The 21,519-nt window shown below is 46.1% G+C and overlaps 1 protein-coding gene across 3 annotated transcripts; it reads right to left on the bottom strand.

Annotated features, from left to right (window-relative positions):
• Positions 1 to 463: 463 nt before the first annotated feature.
• On the bottom strand, positions 464 to 21,300 carry WSB2 (WD repeat and SOCS box containing 2). Of its 3 annotated transcripts, none has more exons than XM_047761939.1 (9): positions 21,171 to 21,300; positions 13,819 to 13,987; positions 7,806 to 8,050; positions 7,522 to 7,653; positions 4,620 to 4,720; positions 3,308 to 3,480; positions 2,467 to 2,577; positions 2,250 to 2,357; positions 464 to 1,631 (listed from the first exon to the last, which is right to left on the bottom strand). In XM_047761939.1, exons 1-9 carry the CDS (start codon positions 21,181 to 21,183, stop codon positions 1,469 to 1,471), a joined length of 1,215 nt encoding a protein of 404 aa, XP_047617895.1. In that variant the 5' UTR covers positions 21,184 to 21,300; the 3' UTR covers positions 464 to 1,468. The 3 variants fall into 3 exon arrangements, with proteins under 3 accessions (XP_047617895.1, XP_047617896.1, XP_047617894.1); XM_047761940.1 differs by lacking the exon at positions 21,171 to 21,300 and adding an exon at positions 20,815 to 20,981; XM_047761938.1 differs by lacking the exon at positions 21,171 to 21,300 and adding an exon at positions 20,531 to 20,597.
• Positions 21,301 to 21,519: the final 219 nt, after the last annotated feature.

The following is a 21,519-nucleotide window of genomic DNA, read 5'->3' as shown; positions in this document are numbered from 1 at the left end:
AGGCTGTTTCTTTGCAAAGATGTTCAGTTCTTACACCACCAAGAGAAGTGGTTATGCCCATCACTCATGCAGGACTTGCTGCCCAAGGGGGACAGCAAAGTTTGAAGGTAATGGGGAGGATGGGGGAATCTTTTTAAGGAAGCTGCCCAGAGCCTCTCGGACTATGCTGTATGTGGTATTTCAAGACAGCCACAAGATTTAAATTTTGCCCGACCCACTCCCAGCTCTCCTGTACTCACTTGTTTTAAAAGGTGATTTCTTGTTCCTTAATGGAAAAAATGAAACAGCGAGCCAAAATGTTTAAACTTTTTTCCTTCAATGAAAACCTCTCATCTTGAAATGTTTTTCTTTCAGCAACAAAGGCGGCAGAGGAGAGACTCCTCTGCTTTTTCTACACGTTTATATATGGTACACAGGCCTCCACAAAGCACCTAGTAAGAAAGCCAAAGGATAAGATGTTGCATTTCTTTTAAAATAATTTAAAATATATTAAATTTTCCAAAGGCAGACTTTGAATGAGGTGTCTTGATTAGGTAACTATACGTCACTGAAGGAGAACAGTACTTTTGAGGAGCTAATTTTGTTTGGGAGTAGAGTTGAAACTGGCTGATGAGTCCAATGAGGTGAAGCAGTCAAGTCAGATCTTGTACAGGAGGAAATCAGCTGAAGTGATGACACGGATTCTTTACACAACTAAGAGACATCCTCACAACTGCTGGAATTAAGTACTATGGTTTTTAGATACCATCGAGAAAAGCACAGTTGTACCTTAACATGTGTTGAGAACAGCAAATAAATATGCTAATGGATGGCAAACAACTGGCAAGTCAGTAGCCATCTGAACAGTCATGCAGTTTAGGGATACATCCTGTGTAACCTGACACACAAATCTGCCACCTCCTGCACATGCACACCATTGTTTAAAAAAAAAAAAAAAAAAGCCAATTCTAGTGTCTGTCAGGAGCACGGCCTCTGAGTCACCTGTACTTTGTTAAGCTAAGTAGTACCTCCCAGCAGATGGTCAGAGGGGGCGAGAGGAAGGCAAGCACTTGCCCAGGCCAAGGCCACTCTGACCAGTGGGAGATGGACACTTGGAAGAAGCCACACCCAGTCAAGGGAGTTGAAACTTCTCTGTTACCACAGAGGGGCTCAAAGCCCAGGTGCTCCTCTCAGCTATGGCATTCTGAATCAAAACGGCACTGCCGTGTGTAGGTGGGCTAAAGAGTCAAGGTCCTCAGGCTCTGTCACCTCGGGAGTGGAATCCCCTCTTCTCTGACTGACTCTCACGTGTCACGGAGAAAAGACCCGTGACGGATCCCCTGGAATCTGGTTTTGCTACATTCTATTCACAATCCCAAAGAGAAATTCTATTTCCATCCACGACCAGATGTTTGGCCCATTACTCCGGCTACTCCTTTGTCAGGAAGATTCATCCTGCTACAAGGAAAACAAGACTATGGAGAATGGCTTAAAAAGTCCTGTACGTGAGGAACTCTTTCATCTTTTTGGGGATTGGCAGTGCTAGCACTTGGTACGTTGTCAGGAAACTTCGAAGGGCTTTCCGGCATAAGTGCTTGAGTGATGACAGGACCCTAGGAGCTGTCCAGAACTGGACATGGCCATCCCTTGTCCTGAAATAAAATGGAAACCAACACGTTAAGACAGACCTTGGAAACATGTTTTCACTGTGATAGACAGTCCTGTTTCTACTCTGCCTTCCATGCGCAGGAGACTCCAGGAAGTGAAATGCAACCTGGACCTTGGAAACAGATGTAAAAGCTGCAGTGCTAAATAATTAAGGCTGCTAAAAGGATCAGGAGAACTCGGGACCCCTTTGATTCCAAAGTGCTCTCTCTGTCAGCACAGCCCTTTATAAATCATCCTGTGGGCTCCTGCACAACAGGGCAGAGCACCACCTACTGAATCACAGATGTTCCCTCTAAGGGGGCCCCTGCCCTAAATGGTTTCCCTGTCAATCCTGCATCACCTTCATTTATGCTTCCATTAGTTCTGTAATGGACGTGGCCCATTAGGTAGCATGAACTGTAGATCTTTCATTACATTTAGGTTAAATATGAAAAGTAAATGATAAACTACATTGGCAGAAAGAATATTACAATTTTATGTAATAGATTTTCTTAAAGGCTTCTTCGTAGGCAAGAATATTCTAGATGCCTTCTTTCCTTAAAAAGCTCCACAGTATACTCAGCAGAAATCGCTACCCATCTGTTCAGCTAACAGATACATACCCTGTGGCAATAACTCCACCATGTGGAAAAAATGTGCAGCAAAGACCATTGGTCATAGGAGCAAATGCAATTGGAGTTTTCAGTTCGAGAGCCCAGATCCTGAGGAGCCTGGAGGAGGAAGGTACACGTGTGCGTCAGCAGCCGGGCCCCAAGGGTGATGCTCCACGTCCTCTCCACACTGGCTCTGAGGCTGTGTAAAGATGTTTCTCTTCCTTACCTGTCATCAGCCACTGTGGCGAGGTACAAGCCTTCGGGGGAGAAGCACACAGATCTCAGGGAGCTTATGTGGACGTCACTGTCATCCATGGGGGAGCTGAGCTGGGTGTGGCTGAGGAGAAGGAAACGGGACAGTAGGTAGGCCTGGAGGGATGGCCACTCCGCCCTCCCATCTTCATCCCCAGGCAGGAGGCCAAACTGCATGACCATGAAAAGATGCCAGACACATCTTGGACCGCATATGGAAAACCTAGGCATCTGCAGACTGGAAGAGAAGACTGGGAAAAAGTGCATTTCGCACAGCTCCAAGTGTCCCATGGAGGGGGCTGAAGGGTTACTAACACTCCCTATGCTAATTTCCTTATGCAAAGTAGGTCAGCCCTCACTTTCATGCCACAGCACAAACTGAAAGTCTTTTTTAGGCTTAGATACATGATAATTATAGGACTACCTATTATTTGCTTCAGAAAACAACAGAGACAAAGGGGAAAAGTAGACCAAGTTAGTGAGAACATGAAAATTCACTTTGGAAATAACAGTTTCAATAAGAGGATCACTCTGAACTTGTTACTACAGTTATTAGTAAATGGAAAGAAAGAGTCACTGTGAGGTTTCATAACCCTGAATCCAGAGTAGCGAAGAGAGCCTCCTCTATCAGGAGACTTGAAGGCACTCAGGTCTAATCTGAGAACTTAACTGACAGTGAAACACTGGCTGCCCTAGAATAAGCATGAACACATTGTGTCCTTTCACCCATGTTGTCCCCTCCCGTGTCCTGGGCCAAGACAGGTTTCTCATCAGTCACCCCACCAGAAAGCCGTAAGCAGGGATGTGGTCCTTACTGGAGTGACCTCAGCCTCTCGCCAGTGTAGGGGTCCCACATGATCACATTGGTATCGTAAGAAGCCGTGACAAGCAAGGCAGAGTCGGGGGAGAAGTCACAAGAGACAACGCTGCTTTGGTGGCCCTCTAGCTTCCGGATTAACGTGTAGGACCGCATGCTCCACAGAAAGACCTGTGGAAAGTAACAGGTGCCTGGTCAGCGTGGAAACACAGTGCTCAGGACATGAACAGAGAAGGTGCGGCCATGCCTCTCCAGGCCCCATGGCCGAGGGAAGCCACCCCCTCTTTTGCTATGTTTCCTCTAGAATGTATCATATAGGTTTAAATAAAGCGGCGTGTCTGAATTTTGAGGGACCTAAGCAACACACATTCTCAGGAGCTGACTTTAGGGGAGAGTTAAGCCAACCAAGCTCAGGAAAATGGCAACTAAAATGACATCAGCTAAAACAGATTGGGGGACCTCTGAGCCCTCTTGGCAAATAGGGCAATGCATGCTGAAGACCTAGGCCAAGGGCTATCTTGTCCTTTCATTCAAACCAAAAACAGGGATCAGAAGCGCACTCCAGGGCACCCGACAAAGCCATCTTATGCCCCCCTCTTAGGTTTACAGGACCACAGAAATCTGCCCCACTACTGAGCTCATTACTTTCAACTTTTCTGAGAATCATTAAAAGAAGGATTTTCTTTCCTTTAAGAAAACTCTCACTTTCACATAATTCCAAACCTCAAATCAATGATTAACCACCTGGGCTGCACCAAATAGTGAACTCTTAACTTTCCCAAGTCAGTCACAGCAAACAACAGCTCGATACAAATACGAAACTCAAACTGTTCCCAAATTGTTCTTGGGTTTCCAGTACTTTTCTTTCGATAGACAGGATTTTAGGACAGAGTTCAGTAAGAAACTGTACATTTCATGATTCGAAATAGAAATCCTAATTCAAATTAGATGGCTCAAAGTAAATGTGGATCCACACAGGGGTTACAACTTTTAAAATCTAGAGTCCAAGGGGAAAGAAATCTAAAAGGCACCACTTCCCCCTTTTGTGAAGGCAAACAACCCTCCAACGACGCAGTGATCTGCTTCCAAACACCCCTTCTCGTCTAGTTCAGGTCAAAGTGCAAATCAAAAGGGAGGTGAGCAGGAGGGGCCAAAGCCAATGTGCCTTCCGTGCCTCCTATGGGGGCTGCTTTGCAGGTGGATTCGAGGACACTGGCCACTCACTCTTTCACAAAACAGCCCACCTCAGACCCCCACATCTTGCTGAACTGAAGCAACACAGCCAAGGGCACCCCACGTTCGAGACTCACCGACTTCTCTCCGGCCGCAGAACACAGCATGCTGCAGTCTGGTGAGATGGAGCAGCAGTAAACCCACTGCAGGTGGCCTGATAACACCTGAATCTGTTTACCTGGCAGAGAAACGGAGCAAACAGTGAGCCACAATCAGGAAGATGGAGGAAGGCAGTAGTGCCTCTCTCCCCACAGTGTGTCCACTGCTTCTCTAGTAGCTGAGCCCACAAGCCACTTCTTTAATGCAGAGAACAAAATATAACAGGATTTGTGATATAAACACCTGAAATCTATTAACACATTATTCCAGTGCCCAAAGGAAATCATTACCTATTGTTCCACCAAAACCCACAAGGTCAGTGGAATAAAGGCTATCCACAGAACAGGTTTGAGAAACTCCTTTGATAGGATAGAACATTCTTTTCAGATCCCCCAACCACCTCAATAACTTTGAAGCCTCCTTCCAAATTCCACCTTCAATTCTCCGTGGTTTACACTCTGCAATGGTTTCTCCCAGTCACCAGGATCCCACTCTCACCCTCCTCTCATCCCCCCAGGGTGTCCAAGTGAGCAGTGGTGTGGGGTAATTAGGGCCCAGCGCTCTGGCGGCAGACAAGCTCCGGTCTGAACCTTGGATCACTGTTTACTCAGCACATAACCCTGGGTCACTCATGTAACCTCTCTAGTCTCCATTTTTTAGAAAAAACTAAATGCCCATCAATAGAGGAATGGGTGGATAAAGGGTAGTATTTCAGCTGTTAATTCAAATGAAATTAAGAAACTAGATTTTCCATGGAGTACCATTTAACTACAAAAAAAAAAGCAAGATGGGAGTTCCCATTGTGGCTCAGTGGAAACGAATCCAACTAGGAACCATGAGGTTGCGGGATCAATCCCTGGCCTTGCTCAGTGGGTTAAGGATCTGGCATTGCCGTGACCTCTGGTGTAGGTCGCAGACGTGGCCTGGATCCTGCGTTGCTGTGGCTGTGGCATAGGCCAGTAGCTATAGTTATGATCCGATTCGACCTCTAGCCTGAGAACCATCATATGCCGCAGGTACTGCCCTAAAAAGCAAAAAAAAGCAAGATGCAAAAAAATGCAGAAAATATGATTCCATTTTTGCAAAACAATGACCCCAAAACCCATAAATGTAAACATGTGAGTGTAAGAATAGGACAAGTACAGAAACAAACATGGAAGGAAATATGGAAGGCTCTTGGCTTGGGTTACAAGACTGCAGGGGGCTATGCAGGAATGCAATAGACGGGAGCATGAGGAAGTTTGAGGGGAAAAGCCAAAAAAGGGGAAGAACGTACATGGTCATACATAGGCATTTATGAAAGTCTGAGTGTGTGTGCGTACGTACACACACACACACACACACACACACACACACACACACACAGAGATACATTTTCTTAAAGTCATGGTTTTTTCACATAAGAAGAGTAACTACCCCCGGGGCAGCTGTTAGTAAGTTATGGCGGGTGGCAGGGCCTGGTACCTGGGAACAGTACTTTAGTCCCCTCCTCCCTTGAAAAGCCCTAATAACTGGCCTAGTCCCGTCTGCCCACTCTCAGCCCCTTCAGCTAGTCTTCCCTTCCCAACCGAGAGATTTTCAAGGCCACTTTAAGGACCTAGCTGCCTCTGGACATTCATTAAAGATGGCGCTGTCTTTGAGCAGCCTTCCTAGTCAGAGGCCTGCCTTAGACCGTGACTACAAGCTCCACAGCAATGGGGAGGAAGTACCCGGAGAGGTCTGGGTGACTAGATGCCTTCAGAGAGGACACCACAAGCCCCTCCTGAGGTGTCTGACAAGTTATCAGACTCATTTCCAGGAGGGCAGGGACAGGTCTCTCTTAAGGGTGTGAGGGCTAGACCAGTCATGGACTTTGCACTATCAGCGATGAGTGTGCCCTTTGGGAACTGTTCACATCACCATTTCCTCCTTTCCCCTCCCTCCAAGCCTGTGTCCCTGCCCACATGAAGGAGAAACGGCTGGGCAATAAATTTCCCTTCCCAGCTAAGAACCAACACCAGAGATGTGTGGAATTCTTCATCTGGCTGACTGCATAAAAGCTGACCCCCACCCCCAGCCTGAGAGAATTCTAGACCTAGATTCTACTTTACAAAGAAACTTTTTTTTTTTGTCTTTTTGCTTATTAAGGCCATTCCCACGGCACATGGAGGTTCCCAGGCTAGGGGTCTAATTGGAGCTGTAGCCACCGGCCTACGCCACAGCTCACTGCAACACCAGATCCTTGACCCACTGAGCAGGCCAGGGATCAAACTCACAACCTCATGGTTCCTAGTCAGATTCGTTTCCGCTGCACCACAACAGGAACTCCAGAAACCTTATTTCTAGCTAACATGAAGTATCCAATATGCTTGACTTCTTCTAGATCAGAGGTTCTCAACCTAGGAAGACTTTGGCCTCCATGTGGACAATGGGCAATGTCTGGAGACATTTTTGGTTGTCACAACTGGAGAAGGGGCTCTTGGCATATAATGGGTAAGAGGACAAGGATGCTGCTTCATATCCAAGAACACACAGGACAGCCCATAACAAAGAACTCGCCAGCCCCAAGCATCCAGGGTGCCAGAGCTGAGCAAACCTATTCTACATCATGTACATTCAACAGGGGTGAAAAGTGGTTCTTGACGGCTGGTAAAACCTTATCTTTTAAAAGTATGAAGCATAGCTACACATTCAGTACATGAAGACATATGTCTTTGATATGAAAATCTCCCAGGTGGTGATGGGAGGGAGACTAGGAGAAAAAAAAAAATGACTAAAAAGTCTCCTTTGGAGGCAACAAAAGAAGAAAAGGTTGAGAAACACCGTTCTGGATAAAAATGGCACTGGTCAGGTAGAGAGAGGCAAACACAGCACTTGTGGAGTTGCCAGGTCATGCCATACCATGTTTATTCAGGTCCCAGATGCGCAGAGTCTTATCTCGAGACGCAGAGACCAGAATCAAACTGCCACTGGGTGTGAAGCTCAGATCTCTCACGACGTCTTGGTGGCCAGAAAGATTCAAAAGCAGGAGCCCTGGTGTGAGAGAGGAGCACCCAGTCAGTGGGAGAGGGAGCACCTGTCTGCCAGTCATGGCCACACCCATCAGCAATGGATCAGGACTCTGGTCCCTGATCAGAACAGGCATGAGAGCCTTCGGGACCTGATCCCAGCCAGAAACAACCTACCTGTCTGGACCTCCCAAATCTTGATCTGCCCATCGTTGAGCCCTGTAGCAAGGATCAGGCAAGAGACATCTGGCACTTGGGGGTGGTGGCGCGCCCAGAGCTTCCTGCTAGGTGGAGAAGGCCACGGGCTGAAGGCCAAGCCCCAGACAATCTGCCCACAGTCCAGCGTCTTCTCCTTCGGGCTGCCTCGCCCTTTTGTGTCATTTTTGCTGCTTCGGCTTTTGGCTTCAAACCCTTTAGGGATGCTAGGAAAAGCAGAGAGTTCTTAATGAGTCTGAAATTGCCAAGTCAATCCATTTCTCATCCTGGGGTATCTATGACTTTAAAGTCCTATAAACAAATTGGCTTTTAGTGAATTCTAATGAGACTTTTTATTTCTTTTTAGAATTCGTGTAACAGAGACTTCATTGGCCGTGGCTCATCCCATTTGTGACAGCTCTGCAGTGGGGTGACCTGCCTTGGAGGGGTAACTAGATCACAGATGCTCCAGGGAGCAGTTCCCTTCCTCAGAAAGTTCTCCTGAGTGCTGGTGCATGGAAAGACAGAGGCACTCAGGTTTTCCCACAAGAAAGAAAGCACGCTGAAAGTTTGGAACTAGGACAGAACTTAAAGCCTGAACACCCGTCTGCCACTCTCCTGCCTGATGACACCCCCCACCCCTCCCCTCCCAGCTCTAGCTCAGCAAACCCCAAAGGAGCAGGAAAATAAACCCCTTTCTGGGAGTTTCCGTTGTGGCTCAGCAGAAACGAATCTGACTAGTAACCATGAGGAAGCAGGTTCTATCCCCTAGCACTTGCTCAGTAGGCTAAGGACCCAGTGTTGTCATGAACTGTGGTGTAGGTCGCAGACTCAGCTCCGGTTTGACCCCTAGCCTGGAAACTTCCACATGCCACAGGTGCAGCCCTAAAATAAGGGAGGAAAAGATACCCTTTTGGCCGGCAGTTTGCTTGGTACATGGTGATGTCCATCTTCACTCACTTTGTTCCAATCAATGAAGGAGGCTCTTTCATCAACTTCTCTGATGGTACATCCAGCCCAGAAACCAAGCAGCAGGGTAGTCAGGAAAGAACTCACAGAACTGTTGAAGGTACGCTGACCTCCAAGGTGTCACAGCCCGACCCTTTCCTTTTACATCTCACTCAACGCTGCAACGAAGGCCCAAGCAAGCCAAGTAAGACTCGGTCCCCGAGAAACAGGGCCCTGCCCACCACACTGCCTCACAGACAGTCTCTCAAAGGCCTGAGCAATTAGACAGCCGTGGGGTTCAGCCTGCAAGCGCAGCATTTCCTGTCCATGGTATGCTTTATCAGTGTGAGTATCCAGCCCTACTTTTCTCCATGACTCTGAACACACTGCAGGGTTTATCAAACTGAGGGAAATGGCCATGATAAAGCAGGGACTCGTTTCTTTGACAAATCCTGTAGTCAACACATAAGACTGAACCTCTTCTGAGTTACATTTGTTCCTATAAGTTGTGAAGTAAATTGCATTTTTGTCAATTGTGTGGTTGAAATATATTAAAGAATTTTAGCTGAGCTCACTTAGAAAACTAGAAGGGAGAGACTGAGGCAAATGTAGGCTCCTTCAGCTCTGAACTGTCTTACTGTAAAGCAGAGGTTAGCAAAGTGCGCCCGGGCAGGCAGTCTGTTTTGTACATGTTTCCCTGAAACACACCACGCTCATGCACTCACATCTCACCTACCGATGCTTTCATGCTCCAGCAGAAGAACTGACCAGTCTTGACAGAGACGAATGGCCCAAAAAGCCAAAATATGTACCATCTGGCCTTTATAGAAAAAGTTGGCTGACTCCTGATCTAAATGGCCAAATGAGGTCTGAAAATTTGTCATTGTGACAAAACACGTGACTGTCCTCTTGATGAAGCCAGCCCCATCCACACGCAGCCCCACTGAATACCTGCCTTGACTGGGGCCTGAGTATGCCATCCAGGGAAGAAGCAGGCAAAAGGCAGGCTGCGGGCAGAGCTCTATAGGACAGCTTGGAACCACCAAAGTTATATTTTATTCTTTATATTTCTGTACTTGAATTAAGGGATACATCTGTAGCTACTTTATTCCAAAGGCATTAAGACACATTTAATGCTAATATGTCTTAATATCATAAATTCAATTTCTCAAGAAAAGAGATACTAACATCTCCGTGTTAAGGGTAGAGTTAACTTTCCTTGGGTCACAAAATCAGGGGCAGAAATGGAACTAGTACTCAGGGCTTGGTGTCTAGCCTAGTGCCCAGCAAATGCCCTGGACTTCAGACTCTGTCACTGAAGTCAAGGGATAAGCTATGGGGCAGGTGGGAGGTGTAAGTGTGGGATGGGGCAGCTCGAGGCGAGAGGGGTTCATTAGAAAAACTTCACCAAAGTTAAAGTTTCTGAAAGTTATATTTCTAAAAGCAGTACATTTATTTGGTTAATATCAATTATTTGCTTAATATCAAAAGTACTTTACTGCATGATTTTTTTAAATGTGTAACAATCCTATCATGAATATAAAGGCCCAGACTGCCCCTTCTAAAGGACTTCTAAATAACAATTTTTTTTTGTCTTTTTGCCTTTTCTCGGGCCACACCCGAGGCATATGTAGGTTCCCAGGCTAGGGGTCTAATCAGAGATGTAGCTGCTGGCCTACGCCACAGCCACAGCAATGCTAGATCCGAGCCGAATCTGCAACCTACACCATGGCTCAGAGCTGTGGATCCTTAACCCACTGAGCAAGGCTAGGGATCAAACCCACAACCTCATGGTTCCTAGTCAGATTCGTTAACCACTGAGCCACAACGGCAACTCCAATAACAATTATTTTAAATTTAGAAAAATAATAGAGAAACAAGGGGAAATTTTGGAAATGAGAAAATTACAAAAATTATCCAGATCCTAATACCACTCTACCTACAGTAAATGCTACACTACGAGTTTTTATGTGTACACTTATATGTTTTTGTTTTTTTTTTCTTTTTTAGTCAAACCTGCACATACAGAAGGTTCAAGGCCAGGGAATCAAATCTGAGCTGGAGCTTCGACCTACACCACAGCTGCAGCAGTACTGGATCCTTAACCTACTGCACTACAGCAGGAACTCCTACATTTACATGTTTTAAAAAAAAAATTTGGAATTTGAGACAGTTTTATAGCTTGTTTTTTTCCAATGAATCTTGTACTGTAAGCATTTCCTCAAGTCATAATTCTTCAAAATGTGATTTTTCCCTAAAACAAGTGATTTCTTATTTTACACATTAAACAATATTTATCTCATTATGCTAAACAAAAAATACACAAAAAGGATTAATGCTCGAATTTCCATTTTCCCAAGTTAACATGGAAAAGGCATATTTATGAATAGTAATATTTATATTTGACTACAAAAGTGATTTTTCAGGGGAAATATCAGACTTGCCATTTTAAACTTTTTTTAAAAAACCTTTTTCAGACTACAAATCTGTATCAGACTGAAGTCTGGATATGGGGAGTGGATAAGCAATGATATCCTGCTGTATAGCCCAGGAAACTGTATCTAGTCACTTGTGATGTAACATGATGGAGGATAATGTGAGAAAAAGAGTCTATGTATGTATATGTATGACTGGGTCACTTTACTGTACAGCAGAAATTGACAGAACATTATAAATCAACTGTAATTAAAAAAAAAATCTTAAAAGAACATAAAGCGTATTAGAAAAAAGTCTGGATATGAAGTCAAATCCCTTGTATTTAGACTAGAGAAATCAATAATGAATGAGCTTGGCATTATCATGAAACGGAGCACAGAAGGAACTGAAAATTTTGATTAAAAACAAAAAATAGGAGTTCAAAAAACTTTTTGACGTCATCATTTCATGATGTATATAGGTCAAATCAAGAGTTCCCATGTGGCTCAGAGGGTTAAGAAACCAATACAGTGTCCACGAGGATGTAGGTTTGATCCCTGTCCTCATTCAGTGGGTTAAGGATCCAGTATGCCTGTGGCTGTGGCATAAGCCAGCAGCAGCAGCTCCAATTCCACTCTAGCCCAGGAACTTCCATTTGTGGCAGGTGTGGCCCTAAAAAGCAAAACAAAACAAAACAAAAAACTACATATACAACAATCTTTGATGGTTGCAAAAGCATCATGTGGCAACGCCACAATTTCTTTAACCATTCTCTCATTACCAGATTTTAAGCTATTTTGATTTTTACCTATTATGATTAATTTTATGTTGAACATCATTGCATGTAAATAGATGACCTCATTTCTGAGATTCCTAATTGCAGCAAGAACATTTTAAGGTCCCTGGACAGCCTTCATTCCAGAAAGTACATAAATGTATATACTCCTCAACCCCAGCAGTGTGCAGAGTACCCATCTCAGAAACTCTCATCAGCATTACCTATTATCAAGGCAACAAGTCTCAGACTGAATCTGTAAAACTTAAATCTATTGTGCGACTTCTAAGAAATACTTAAAGCAAAACAACTGACACCCTCAAGGGCAGAGGTCATTTTTGATTTATTTCAGGATTCTCAGCCCCTGGCTCTGGTCAGGAAAGGAAGATCTGCAATATTGCTGGCTGAATAAATAAATACAGACATAGAGTTGCCTTGGGAAAAATGAAAAATGCAGATGCTGGGCCATCTGACTGGGAGTTCACAGCACTCAGACACTGGAAGCCCCAACTCGAAGAAAGAAAGGCTAGTTAGTATCAGAAACTAAACTTGGCGATAATAAAAGGACAACCAGCCAATTTTAAAATGGGTCAAGGATCTGGACACTTCTCCAAAGAAGATATGCAAAGGGCCAAAAGCACAAGAAAAGGTGGGCAACATCAGCAGTCATCAAGAATATGGAAATTAAAACCACAATGAGAGGCCACTTCACACATACACCAGGCCCAAGATGGCTTAGCTATAATCAAAAAGACAGAGGAGTTCCCATCGTGGTGCAGCGGAAACGAATCCGACGAGGAACCATCAGGTTGTGAGTTCAATCCCCAGCCTCGCTCAGTGGGTTCAGGATCCAGCGTTGCCATGGGCTGTGGTGCAGGTTGTAGACGCGGCTCAGATCTGGCGTTGCTGTGGCTGTGGCGTAAGCTGGCAGCTATAGCTCCGATTCGACCCCTAGCCTGAGAACCTCCATATGCCATGGGTGCAGCCCTAAAAAGACAAAAGACCAAAGGGAAAAAAAAAAAAAAGACAGAAACAAGAATTGGTGAGGAGGTGGAGAATTTGGAAATCTCCAATATTGTTGGTGGGATTGTAAAATGGTGCAACCACTTTGGAAAACAGACTGACAGTTCCTCCAACAATTAAACATATACGAGAATATACATCCACACAAAAACTTGAACACAGGTGTTCATTATTTGTAATAACCCAAAAGTGAAAATAACCTAAATGTTCACCAGCTGATAAACTTATAAACAAAATGTGGTGTCTCCATAAAACAGTATTATTTGGCAATAAAGGGAAATGATATAGGCTACAACATGGATAACCGTGTAAATATTATCCTAGGTTAAAGAAGCCAGTCAAAAGACTACATAGTGTATGATTCAATTTGTATGAAATGTTCCAAACGGGCAAATCCATAAAGACAGAACATAGATTAGAGGTTGCTCAGGGCTGGAAAGCAGAGGGGGATTAGAGGGTGATGGCTAAGGGATGTGGGTTTCTTTTTAGAGCAACAAAAATGTTCTAAGATTGATCATGATGATGGATGCCTAACTCTGTGAATGTACTAAAGTCAATAAATTAGACATTTTTAAATGGGCAAATTGTATAGCATGTAAATTATATTTCAATAAAACTGTTTCAAAAACCAAACAACAACAAAAAAAACAAATGTGGAGCTAACACAACAGAATTAACTGTCATAGGTACAGAATGTAGGACTCTGGAAACCACACTGACCAGTTCCTGAACTGTTCAGCCATCCTCCGCCTCCTACTCCTGGGCAGGGAAGTCACCTGGAAAGTGCTCCTGTCCCCCATGATGCCCTCATTCCCCAGGTGTGAGAGAACTTACAACTGCTCCTCCAGTGGCCAGGGGATCAGCTTGACGATGCAGTGTCCTTGAGACCAGGCGAACCAGGAACCATCCGGGGAGAAGGCGACGCTCCAGGTTTCACAGCTCGACTTCCAATCGAACTGGTGGGGGCGCCCGGGCTTGAGTTCAGCCAGCAGCAGCGGTTCCTCTGGGGCAAGAGACAGCATGCTTCAGACAAACACCCTCACTTCCCAGAGAAAGTGCAGAACCAGGATCTGACCACCCTGCTGACTCAGACACAGGAAAGCCAATGTCTCCCCAGGGCAGAAAGTGACACTCTGTATTCCGGGAGGGAGTTGTCATTTAAGTGACCTGGGGCAATAACAGTAGCCACAGGCCACATTCCAGTGGGCTTACTCATTTCTGGCACTCCCCACCTCTGGTTAACCATGACTCAGAGGAACCTTTGTAAGGGTGAACCCAGCCAACAGAGGCCTCATTTTCCTATGACCACCTGGGGAGGAGGAAAGGAGATAGGCAAGGATGGTGCTAGGTGGTGCAGATTAGGAGGCCTTCCAATGTAAAGAAGGTCTCTCCGAAGAACCTGCAGCTGGGAAACAAGTGAAAGAAGGAGTATCTGAGGGAGTTCCCTGGTGACCTACTGGATTAAGGATCTGGTGCTGTCACTGCTGTGGCTTGGTTCACTGGCCAGGGTTCAATCCCTGCCCTGGGAACTTCCACATGCCACAGGCGCGGCCAAAATGATAAATTCATTAAATAAAATAACACTAAAAAATGAGTGAAACTCAAAGGATCCCCCTCACTCATCAGCATCCTCCCCATCATCAAGCCTAAAGCCATGGGCACTGGCCCTGCTCCCTGTCCCTCAGACTGGATCTAGCCTCCCACCTGTTTTGGCTTAAACCTTCATCCTATCTTGCCCAGATCTTTTACAAGCCTCTCCTGATTTGTTTTTTCCCCCCTCTTGAGACCCAGCTGAAACAAACATCACATCAAGACATTTCTTTCAAATTCATTCTAAGGCGCCCACCTGCCTATACAATACAGACAGCTGAGCGCAGGCCTCCCACCCCACCCCGCCCCTTGGACCCAGCCTCCTGCCACACATATCATGCGCCAAGGAACTCACTTGCATTCACACCCAGACTCATGTTCTGCTTATGAGAACCCCATTTAGTAGCAACTGAGAAGCGTACCCAGATCTCACACTATCAAAGCGGAAAGGAGTCCCACCCTGCTGATTTCCTTCTCTCCTGTAGTAACTAATTTCCCTTTGCCCCAGGCCCTCCCCTGAAAATCTGCACACCCTCCTTCAAACACCAGGGTGATACAATCCTTGCTTCTCTCGGGGTCTGGCACAATCTCCGGTGAGGGTGGGGATGGGACCGATGCTTGTCCGTCCCTAGTTCAAGTCTTTCCTCCAGAGGAAGGTCCTCAAATGGCTGTCAAAGCTTGAAAACTGATTTTTGACTGCTCTGACTGCAACACATATGACCATACGAACTGGCTTCCACTCTGAATGAGGTCACTGTCTGGTGTGTGTGTTCCACTCTAGCAGTTTGGAGACTCTGACCCTTTGATAGCTGTCCCCAGACAGATACTAATTTAAACAGCCTCTATTTCATACATTTGGACACATCTTTATTAAGTCTTCTCGCAGTGTGACCCTGGTGAAATGAGGATGTGTCAAGCAATGACTTTTCATAGTTAAATAGGCAGTATTTTTTCAGTGACATATAATGGCAATACTATCCACGGTATCTTGGATTCAATGAAACAGATGGTAAAGATGCATATATGTATATAATATTTACATGTATGTATATATAATACTTTCTGGTGTATGCATTATGGGAAAATACATGGAAGTATCTTGCCTCATGATAAATAAAATGTACTGCTGAAAATTCTGTCTTTAAAAAGAATTTTGATAAATCATATCAAGCCTTTGTGGCTTTGCTTTTTAAAAACTTAAGGTTTCCTTTGTAAAGAAAATATTCCTTCCTTGAGGCTATATGTGTAAATCTAGGCTTTAATATATTAGATCTGTCTAAATGGGCATTTGTATAGGCCCAGGTAATTCCTCCCAGAAATATGTGTTTGCAAGTGTGATCTTTAACTTACACAATTACTTATCTATCTGAGCATACTCCTTGGATGTGAGTATCTGCATGGTAAGAAGCTACTTTATCTTTTAAATCAAAAACAAGTCTCGGGGGAATTCCTGTCATGGCTCAGTGGAAAAGAATCTGACTAGTAACCATGAGGACCATGAGGACGCAAGATCCCTGACCTTGATCAGTGGGTTGAGGATCCGGCGTTGCTGTGAGCTGTGGTGTAGGTCACAGATGGGGCTTGGATCCCACGTTGCTGTGGCTGTGGCATAGGCCATTGGCTACAGCTCCGATTCAACCCCTAGCCTGGAAATTTCCATATGCTGGGAGTGTGGCCCTAAAAAGCAAAAAAAGACAGAAAAGAAAAAAAAAGTCTCAGAGTTCCCATTGGGGTTCAGCAGAAACAAACCCAACTAGTATCCATGAGGATGCAGGTTTGATCCCTGGCCTCACTCAGTGAATCAGAAGATCCAGCATTGCCGTGAGCTGTGGTGTAGGTCACAGACACGGCTCAGATCTGGCATTGCTGTGGCTATGGAATAGGCCAGCAGCTGTAGCTCAGACTCGACCTCTAGCCTGGGAAATTCCATATGCCAAGAGTGTGGTCCCAACAAGCAAAAAAAAAAAAAAAAAAACTCTCAATGTTATACAGCAATCCTGTGATGTTTTCTCTTTTTTTTGGCGGCGAGGGGGGCGGGGCACCCCAATGGCGTATGGAGCTCCTGGGCCAGGGTTTAGATCCGAGCCGAAGTTTCAACCTAAACCACAGGTGTATCAATGCTGGATCTTTAACCCACTGTACCTGGCCAGGGATCTGACCTGGGTCCCACTGCTCCCAAGACCACAGCTGATCCTGTTGGCACCACAGTGGGAACTTCCATGATGTTTTCTTTATTCTCATTTTTTCCAGGTATCTTCTGAAGAAGGAGATAAAGCCCTACTCTGTTAATTTCTCCTTCATGCAGTGCTTCCCAACTGGGGGCAACTTTGCCCTTTGGACATGTGACAATGTCTGAAGACATTTTGATTGTCATAACTAGGGGTGGTGCTACTAGTATCTAACAGATGGAGGCCATAGATGCTGCTAAAACATCCTACAGTGCATGGGACGGCCCCCCACAACAACTATTTACTTTGCTCAAAATGTCAATGGTGCTCAGATTGAGAAACCACATGCATTCAAATACTAAACAACACTGACTGATCTAGAGGTACATCTCTTGATCTGGGTGAAGATTTCTCTATTGGAGAAATTTTGGTACTAATTACCCTTGATTTGCTTCCTCTACAAAATGTACATTATCCATCCTTTTGACACCATGGAGACTCCACACAATTTGAAAAGTGGTCATCTTCTTTCTTTACCTCCCAAACCAAATTTACCAACAAGTTTTATTGGTAAACCTAACTTCCCTCTATCTCATGGCTATTCTAACCTATGCAACATCATCTCATCAAGACCATTTCATCTCACCTACGTGATATCCCCTCTATCTCATGGCTATTCTATCTCATGGCTATTCTAACCTATGCAACATCATCTCATCAAGACCATTTCATCTCACCTACGTGATATCATCTCTCACCAAGCAGCCTTCCCACTGCTCTCTCAGTTCCCTCTCTGGCCCCACCACCCATTCTCCTCACCTCTCAGAGTGACCAATCACTCTTAGAATAAAATCCTCACCCTGCCCTTGAAGTCCTACATACCTCTCATACCCTGACTGTGCTCCACTGGTTCCAACCTCAGGGCATTTGCACCAGCTATTCTCTTCAACTGGAATGCCTGTGTGCCTGGCATCTTCTCCTCACACAGCCCTTCCCTGCTCCCAAGCCAACATCCTTCATAACGCCTCACTTCATTTTCTTTACAGCAACAATCACCATTATGACTATTATCTGTCTCCCCCCAACCGAGGGCCTCAATTCCACAGAACAGGGACCTTGTATGTTTATCTCAGTGCCTAGCAGAATTCCTGGCAGAGAGCAGGCAATCAGTAAATATTTGTGGAATGAATGTACATGATATCTCTCTATAACAGAAATGAAAGGAAGCCCCTTAGACTATCACGATGCCTCTGCCAAACATTTCACATGAAATGCTTCTTAAACATAAGCCATACCCAGATTTCACACTCTATTTCTGTGACTTGGGGATTTAATCTCCTGCTATTTCAGGCTCTGGAATCCAAGGACTAAAAGAAGAAAAATGCTAAGGAACTAAGGAAATTCTGAAGGGGAATCTGGGCCCAAGCTAAACTTGGCTGCTGGAAAAGAGAAGCCATAATTAGTGCAGAACTTTAAAAACAAACAAACAATAAACCAGAGGCAAGAGGATCCAGCTTAATCTGGAATTGTGTCTGCCCCTGGTCTTTCTCAGTGAAAAGGCCTGTGGATCAAAGAGGACTAACTGAACATTGGGATATGTTTGGATAATCAGGCCAAGTGGAAAGATACTTGCTATGGGCTTCTTCTGTGAAAGGAGAATCATCTTAACATAGGATGGAAGCTATGATGACTGCAGCTGGCGGTAAGCTTGGGACTGTCCTGCCCCAGAATCCATCAGCCTAAAAACTTTGCCTGGCTGCCCCAGGTCTTTGCTGGGTTGCTATGTCTTACCATTTAGGCCTTGGTGCTGACGTCATCTTCTCAAAGACCTTCCTGGCCTCACTACCCAAAGTGGCCTAGTCACTTTCCCTTTGCTCTGTTGAATTTTCTTTATAACCATCACTCACCCATCTTTTTTTTTTTTTTTTTGTCTTTCTGCCTTTTTCTAGGGCCACTTCCCGAGGCATATGGAGGTTCCCAGGTTAGGGGTCGAATCGGAGCTGTAGCCACCAGCCTACGCCAGAGCCACAGCAACGCGGGATCCAAGCCATGTCTGCAACCTACACCACAGCTCATGGCAACGCTGGATCCTTAACCCACGGAGCAAGACCAGGGATGGAACCCACAAATGAACTGGTTCCTAGTCGGATTCATTAACCACTGAGCCACGACGGGAACTCCCCCATCTTTTTCTTGATTGCTTACTTGTTTTTATGCAATTGCTGTTTCTCTCTTCCCCTCCCTCACTCCAAACTGTTCACTGCTATTGGGCTGCGCTATCCAGTACAGTAACCACTAGCCACACATGGTGACTGACCTTTTGAAATATGGCAAGTCCAAATTAAGATGGGCCATTTGGTACATAAGACACGCTGTATTTCAAACTTAGTACAAAAACAAAAATCTAAAAATTTTCAATAATTAATCACTATATGTTGAAATGATATTTTATATATGCTGAATTGACAAAGATATAATTTTAAAATTACTTTCAACTGTTTCAATTTTAAAAAAATTTTTTTTAGCACTGCACCTGTGGCATATGGAAGTTCCCAGGCTAGGTACTGAATCGGAGCTACAGCTGCCAGCCTACCACAGCAACACCAGATCTGAGCCACGTCTGTGACCTACACCACAGCTCATGGCTCCGAGCGAGGCAAGGATCGAACCCATGTCCTCATGGTTACTAGTCTGGATCATTTCCACTGAGCCACGATGGAAACTCCCCGTTTCAATTTTTTTAAAATGCAGCTACCACAACATTTCAAATTGCCTATAGTGGCTCACAATATATTGCTATTGGCCAGTGTTGGCCTAGGGAGTGCCTGGCACATAATAGATACTCAATAAATATCTGAATGAATAAATACATTCTAACCACTGCTCTGAAGATATCTGCTGTCCATTGTGATCCCATTACAATGGGCTTTATTCAGTTTCAAAAGAACTTGGCCCTTTTTTTTTTTTTTAAACCATAGCTTGGCAGCTCTCAACAATTCTGCCCACATCCCAAAACACAGTCATCAATCATGAGGAAAAACCCAGAACTGGAAACAGATTTCTGCTAAAAAGGGAGGCTAACTCCATATCACTTTCAGATATAACTAAAAGGAGTCAATGGAATGACAGCGGAAGCTATAAAAAGATTCAAAGATTTCAGGCAAACAGTAGGGGCCATTTAAAAAGTTCTATGGGTAACATGCTCACTGAAAAGAAAGCCCTTATCTAGATAGGAAGGCTGAGAGAACTACCTCTGCACCTAGCACTGAATGCCTGACTCCAGCAAACAAAGAAATGTCATTTCCCAAATTAAAAAGTTAACACCACCCCAGGGAATACCCAGATTTCAACCTACCATCCCCCCTCCATCAAACAAGCCAGGGAAAAACACAGACATCCACAATCAGAATCCTCCAGATCAAGATGAAGCTTGAACTTCACTGGAAGAATTAAAAGGGTTTCTGGAACAAATTCTGAGCCCAGGCCTGACCCCTTCTGAAGATTTCCCCTAAAGAAACTTTGCCTTTAAGCACGGGAGTATTCAAGAGCTGGAACTCCCAGAATAAATCACAAGCCCACCCCAAATTTCTATATTAGTGGGGTTTAGGGGTAATGTGGTTGGAAGGAAAAAGCCTGAAGGGCGTGCCTTTGCATAACAAGTACACCATCCCCACTGAGACTGTTCTTTCATTTGGGCTGACCCTGCGAGGGTATCCAATATTCTCTGACTTTGATACCGCTTTCTGATGACAGCTGTTAACAAGAATAGAGGCAAGCACCTCACTCACCGGTGTTTCCTAAACTTGTCCCATCATCCGTGTCACCAGGGATCAGCATCCCAGTTCCACCCCCACCTCGACGAATCAGTCTCTATTGGGAGAGGCTCACAATATATTTTTTCAATACGGACCCCAGACCCCATTTTTATGCAAGTTTGGGAAGCTCCCAACCACCCGCTAAGGCAGATACTATTATTAGCCCATTTTGTAGATACAAAACGGACTTGGATTAAGTGGCTTGTCCACAGTCACACCGCTTGGAAGGGGCAGAGCGGACTCTCATCCAGACGTACAGCGCGTCACCTGGCACCTGGGCACCCACATCCTCGGGTATCACTCCCCGCGTCCCACTCGAACCGAGGCGTCGGGATCCCGGCGCCCCCCACTGTGCCAGGGGGGTGGGGAGCCGCGCCACGCAGAGGCCCGTCCTCCTCCGGTCCAGTCGGCGGCAGGAGACGGGGTGGCGGCCTCTGACAGCGAAAGCGAAACAAAGCTGGGCGCCGGGCGCGCACCCCGCCCAGGAGACGCGGACAGCCCAGGCCCCGCGCCTCCGCCGCCCCCGCCCCGACCGAATCCGCGCCCGCGCCCCACCCCCCGGGAACGGGCCCGGCTCCGTCGGCGGGGAACGCGCGCCACGGCCCCCACTCACCTCCGGCCTCCATGAAGGACACGCGCGGCCCGCGGCAGGCGGCGGGCGCCTCAGCCCCCAGGGCCACCGGCCCTCATGCCGCCGCCGCGCCACCCGCCCCCGCCCCGGCCCCCACCCCGGCCCCGGCCCCGGCCCTGCAGCCGCCGCCGCGCCCGCCGCCGCCCGGAGAGGCCATCAGCTGCTTCCCGTCACATGGCGGCGGGCGCGGGCGGGGACGCGCGGGGGGCGGGGCTGGGGGCGGGCGGGAGAAAACCCAGGAGCCGGGCTGAGGGAAGAGGGGGGGCGGGCAGGTGGAAGCAGGAGGGTTCGGCCCGGGGCGGGGGAGCCGGGCTGACGGGAAAGGGGGGGG

This window comes from Phacochoerus africanus, chromosome 15 (genome assembly GCF_016906955.1).
Source record: "Phacochoerus africanus isolate WHEZ1 chromosome 15, ROS_Pafr_v1, whole genome shotgun sequence".
NCBI classification, from domain to species: domain Eukaryota; kingdom Metazoa; phylum Chordata; class Mammalia; order Artiodactyla; family Suidae; genus Phacochoerus; species Phacochoerus africanus.
This window is presented reverse-complemented; position numbering and strand designations above follow the sequence as displayed.